This window comes from Quercus suber, unplaced genomic scaffold, assembly GCF_002906115.3.
Source record: "Quercus suber isolate HL8 unplaced genomic scaffold, Cork oak 2.0 scaffold_204, whole genome shotgun sequence".
Taxonomy (NCBI): domain Eukaryota; kingdom Viridiplantae; phylum Streptophyta; class Magnoliopsida; order Fagales; family Fagaceae; genus Quercus; species Quercus suber.
In genome coordinates this window covers 676,570-682,727 of record NW_027069662.1, presented here as the reverse complement: position 1 = coordinate 682,727, position 6,158 = coordinate 676,570, and the positions used below count along the sequence as shown (strand labels likewise).

The 6,158-nt window shown below is 31.5% G+C and overlaps 1 protein-coding gene across 1 annotated transcript; it reads left to right on the top strand.

Moving 5' to 3' along the window:
* The first annotated feature begins 518 nt into the window (after positions 1 to 518).
* LOC112005138 (probable xyloglucan endotransglucosylase/hydrolase protein 28) lies at positions 519 to 3,641 on the top strand. Its single transcript, XM_024037388.2, has 4 exons — positions 519 to 1,006; positions 1,131 to 1,231; positions 1,710 to 1,918; positions 2,829 to 3,641. Exons 1-4 carry the CDS (start codon positions 817 to 819, stop codon positions 3,331 to 3,333), a joined length of 1,005 nt encoding a protein of 334 aa, XP_023893156.1. The 5' UTR covers positions 519 to 816; the 3' UTR covers positions 3,334 to 3,641.
* Positions 3,642 to 6,158: the final 2,517 nt, after the last annotated feature.

The window sequence follows — 6,158 nt, the reverse complement described above, 5'->3', positions numbered from 1 at the left end:
AATAGAAAATTAAAGGGAAAAAAAAAGTAGAATAAGAGATATAGGGTTTAAACCTAACTTACACCAAAAATTAATTAATATCTTGATTTATGGATAAAGAGCTATTATCAAGAATAGATTACTGAAAATGAAACCCTCATAAAAAGTAAGGGGAAAAAGACACATGCACTTTTTTTTTCCCCATTTTTGCCCAATTGGCCTGATGGACATGCTGCTTTTCTGAGTAATGAACTCATGCACTTTGCTCTGTCTTCATGACAGAGCCAAGTGCATGACATCAAAAAAATGAAAGTCTCCTTAACCAGACTGAAAATTATTTACACAAACCAATAAATAAATATATATGTATATATATATTTTTAAAAAGCTAATCATGGACATTAAAAGATAACAAATTCAAATTAACAATAATCGGGCCAAAAAAGAAACCCCTCTAATTCCTCAATTACTAAAAAAAAAAAAAAAAACCTGTGTCTACATATGAACAGCTAGCTAAGCTCTCTCAAATTCTCATCACCTCTCTCACCCTGCCACTCAACAATAAAAGGGACCTCTTCCCTTTCCCACTTGTCTTTCCTTCTCGTTTTTAGCCTTTTCGCTTCTCAACACCTCTCTCCCTCTCTAGATTGATACGTCACACAACACATTTTCATATTCCAGACCCATCTCTTTTTCCTTCTTTAGCACTCTTCTTTCTTCATACTCTCCCTTTTATTCTATATATTATAAGTCACAAAATCCCACGCATACACACACACACACACACACACACAAGAAAAACAAGAACTAAAGGATCACATATAATAAAAAAGAAATATGGGGTTTTCTTATCTGGGGTTTCTTGTAATGGTTTGTTGTTTTCAACTTGTGGTTCTTGTTTCTGGGTCAACCAAGAATTTGCCAATTATCAACTTTGATGAAGGGTATACTCATCTCTTTGGTGAGGATAATCTGGCTGTAGTTAGAGATGGCAAATCGGTTCATCTTTCTCTGGATGAAAGGACAGGTTGTTTGTCGGACTTTTTACATAGTTTTGGCGTGTTATATGGTTTTGGTTTTTTTTTTTTTTTTTTTTTTTTTTTGGCCTTTTGAAGCTTTGACTGATTCTTTGGCTTTTTGGTGGTGTATAGGCTCTGGATTTGTGTCACAGGACCTTTACCTTCATGGCTTTTTCAGTGCTTCCATTAAGTTGCCTGCTGATTACACTGCTGGTGTTGTTGTTGCTTTCTATGTGAGTTATCATATCTCGTTCAAAAATACCCTGAAATTGTTTTTACTTTTTTATTTTGTTTATCTCCTAATCTGTGAAGATTATGATTAAAGTTAGATTATTTAAGAATTTTAAGCAAAACCCAGATTTTATTTTTTGTTTTGGGATTGATTTTCAAGGTTTTTAAGTGTAAAGATGGTTCTTTTATATTCAAGTTGAATAACATCATTAACCAGAGCAAGTTGATTTTTTTGTTAAAGCCAACATGGTTTTCTCTTTAATCTGTTTTTATTTTCATCTCAAGGTCATTAATAACAGACCAAGTTCAAATTTAGGGATCAAACTGATAACACTCGGGGGAGAATTTATTACTAGATTGTCACTTCCAGTGCATATAACAAAGTTTTTTTTTGAAGTTGGAAGATTTTGTTAAAAGTTTGAACCAGCAAAGTCATTTGCTTTTCTTATTCAAGTTTATATTGTTATTTTGTGGTTACAGATGTCAAATGGTGATATGTTTGAGAAGAACCATGATGAAATCGATTTTGAGTTTTTGGGTAACATTAGAGGCAAAGATTGGAGGATTCAGACCAATATTTATGGCAATGGAAGTACCAACGTCGGCAGAGAAGAGAGATACAATCTCTGGTTCGACCCCGCAGAAGATTACCATCAATACAGCATTCTCTGGACTGATTCTCAGATCATGTAAGCATAAATCATCGATACCCCACACAACATTTTTGGTTTCTCTTTCGTTTTTTTTTTAAACACAATTTTAGATTTGTATAACTTTTTTAGATATCTTCTCTGACAAACAAAAGCTTTTTATGAGTTGGTTTTTACATTTATTCACTAATAGTTTCGTATTGTGAAGTATTGAAATTGCTTTTTTAGATGTTTGATGTGTTTGTTGCCTATGTTCTCTTCTCTGCTACAAAAAACAGAATCTGCTTTGGTTTTTTTCTTTTTTCCTTCAATTACTAGATGCCCCTGTTTCATCAAACTTATGTTTCTTTTAATAGCATTACTCATTGATCTAGTTGATGCTCAGTTTGGTTACTTAAAGAGGTCAATGACTGATCGGAAGCTTTGAATTGTAGATTTTGTAACTTATATGTTTTGATGTGATCGACCCAAAATCCACTCATTTGGGGTGAATTTATAGACTAGGGAATCAAAAGATCCAATAATTTTGTCTGGTTAGATTCAAATTTTATATTTTTATTTTTTTCTTTCTTAGTTATCTCAGCAACTAGTTTGAGGATAAAGTTTTTGTAATTTAGCTGGAGCATTCTAATACCTCTGTAATTAGAAATTTCAACTTTTCCTTGTATACTAATAATATTTTATAAAAGTTTTTGTCAAAAAAAAAAAAAATGTTTATAAAAGTTCACACTTTTGTTTTGTATGTATCATACCTATCTAATTTTAATTTTTCATCTATTGTTATAAAATTTATATTAAATAAGATAATATCATATCTTAACAGTTAAAAATTAAGTATGGTACATACCAACAAAAAGTTGCATACTGTCGAATATATAAATCAGTCTAGTGTCTGTTTGGATTTTTGAAAATTGATAATATCCTTCTTGTGTCTGTTTTTTCATTGCAGATTTTATGTAGACAATGTTCCCATTAGAGAGTTTAAGAGAACAGAATCTATGGGTGGTGACTTCCCCTCTAAGCCAATGACTTTGTATGCCACAATATGGGATGGTTCTGATTGGGCTACCAATGGAGGCAAATACAGAGTAAACTATAAATATGCCCCCTACATTGCGGAGTTCTCCGATCTTGTCCTTCACGGCTGTGCAGTTGATCCCATTGAGCATATGGCAAGGTGTGACAATGCTGAAGGTTCTGAAGGAATTCCTACTGGTGTCACACGGGTGCAAAGAATTAAAATGGAGGGTTTTAGAAAGAAGCACATGACATATTCTTATTGCTATGATCACATTCGGTACAAAGTTCCCCCATCTGAGTGTGTGATTAATCCCCTAGAAGCAGAGAGACTCAGGACATTTGACCCTGTTACATTTGGAAATGGCCGACGCCACCACAGTAAACGACACCACCATAGCCGATCAAGCCAGGCCAAGGTTACTTCTTCCATTTGAGAAGGCTGCTGCAAAATTTATTTTGTCATGCGGACATTATTGTCATCTTGATTCCCTTTCTGCTTGATATAGCTGGGTCAGTTTTTTTGTGTATAGAGAGAGCATAGGTTTATTGATGGTGGTAAAGAGTATTATATGGTTCATGGTGGTGGGTATGTATATGTATAGTTCATACCTTTAGGTTCTCCCAGTTATTTTATCATTGATGATGTATGTCTTTACAAATTGAATTTGGAAATGATTTCTGTAACTTAATAGACACACCCCTCATGGGTTCAATAAATATCTAGTATATGGCGTTACTATTATATGTTTGTGTTAGGTGGGGATTCCTGTTGTTTTATTGCATTGCTATTCTTTAATTATGATAGTCAAGTATGTTTTATGTTATTTTAATCATTCCCTTGTATAGCACTACTATTATAGTCCACGAAAGAACCTTGAGCATGTCGAACTTGTTTTTATATTTGTAACTTTCAAAATTCAGGCCCTTTGGTCTGTGTGTCATTTTCCCAAGGCCAGAGTTGTCATCTTCAGAGGGCAATTTTTGTTAATAGTAAGTGGAATCCCATGTCAGTTGAATGTGACAAATGGTGAAACAGAAGTGGGTACAAATGGCAGTATGTTAGGACCTTCATTTCACAGTAAAAAAAAGTTATTAGGGCTGAAACAAAGAGATCTCGGTTTCAAAGTTGTCTTTAAACTTTGTAGAGGGGACGAGACAGTAGGGGGGTTCTCCAGGTTATGGATAGGAATTTGTTTTGTTGTTGTTTTCTTTCCTTAGTTCCAAAAAGAAAAGAAAAGCAAAAGATGGGACTGAAATGACAAAAAGAGAGGAAATTTACCTGCAATCTTTGGTAAAAGGAAAAGAAAATTTTGAGTTATATCAGACAGATTTTATGTGTTGAAGGAAATTTTGTGAATGAAAACTTATAAGAGAACAGATAAACTTTTGTATTGTTGGTAAGATTATGATAAGAATGGTAACTTCATTGTTGGTAATGAAAGATGTTTTAGTAGAATAACTATTCTTGGCTGTAAAATATGAATAAAACTATAGATATATATTTATGATATTTCTTACTCATATAATTATTTTTTTTTAAATATTTTTTAAATTTGACATTATTTTTTGTTAAAGAATAGTTATGGAAAAGAGATTTTTTTATGATTTTTTATTTTTATAATTGTAAGTGCATATAGAACGTTGTATTTTTTGAAATATATTAAATTTTAAAGTTAATACTCAAACTAACAAATAACTATTATAACATTTTAAAATGCTAGTCCTTAATTTAAGAAATTGCTAGTTCTAAGGAAAAAATATTTCTTATAATAAAAATGTAACCAAATAGTGGAATAGCTATTACATATGTATAACTATTCCATTACACAATCTACCAAACATGTTAAAATCATTCCCCCCTTCCTCTCTCTTTTACAAATGGTTCATTTTCTTCTAACTCAACCTCCATCTTGAAAACGAAAATATAATATATATATATATATATTTAATTGTAAGATTATTTTGCATTGATAAAACACTTTTATGCTACCACTCTAATATAGTAAACTATGAGTGTCCGTATATTATTTCATATAGACCCACTACTTTTTCTCTGTTACTCACAATTTATCACAAGTTGAAGCAAAAATTATGGCACATAAATTGTGTCCATATTTTTTTTTCTTTTGAAAACAAGTGAAAATTCAAAAAAAAAAAAAAAAAAAAAAAATTTTTGAAAACAAGTGAAAATTCAAAAAAAAAAAAAAAAAAAAAAGAATTTTCATTGAAGTCATATTACAAACTAACTAAAGGGAGACAGAGAGTATCAAGGACTTCATTCAACCTATTGTGTAATTTTTTTGGGGAATAAGTTACACTTTTCTATCTTAATCTTTCATTTAATTACAAGGTCTCTCCCCAATCTAGTATGATGTGAATACTCTAATATCATCTAATCGAATAATACATACAAGTGTTACTAAAAAAATAAAATTTGGGATAGGAACAGGAATGGCATGAGCTTTCTAAGGCTTTTATCTCAAGCTCAATCCTACTCAATGACAAGTTGAAAAGCTTTCAACCTATGTGACCCAAAAACACTAAAGCAAAAACATTAAGCTAAATTTTCCAGTTTGGGGGACCAGATAAAATGCGGAAAGCTAATAATGGAGACTAAACGAACATTGCTTTTCATAATAATCTTCTTCAAATTTAACAACCAGAGCCCACTTGCAGCCCTCTTTCATTACTGGTTCATTTTTCTTTTTGTCTTTTTTTCATTATTCTTTCATTACTAGTCATTAGCTTAATTGCTAAGCAATGTACATAATTTATGTCTGATATTGGCCCATTGTCATATAATTACCTTTTAGACTCATTTACAACATACCAGTGTTTCAATGCAAAAAACAAAGAAATAAACAGTAATTGTTAAAAAAAATAATTTAAAGCATAGAAAAATAAAAGAATCCTCACAAATTGCTCTCTGGCTAGATATTGAGGATGGAGACTGAACTATCTTTCCATATTCATCTTCTTTAAATTTAAAAACCATAGCAGACTCGTAGTTGTAGTTGTAGTTGTAGCTCTCTCTCTCTCTCTCTCTTGCTCTTGGGATATATATTGATAGATGATGTATCTAAAATCTTGCACTCTCTTTTACTATACAAGAATCTTTACTAAAAAAAAAAAAGTGCAAGAAGTCAAGAACAAAACTCGCTCATCAATTCAAAAGGAATAAAAATGGCACAAATAATTGCCTTGTCAAATTGCAAAGGCATGTTATTTAGTATTAAATAACACTATTTATACATTATTG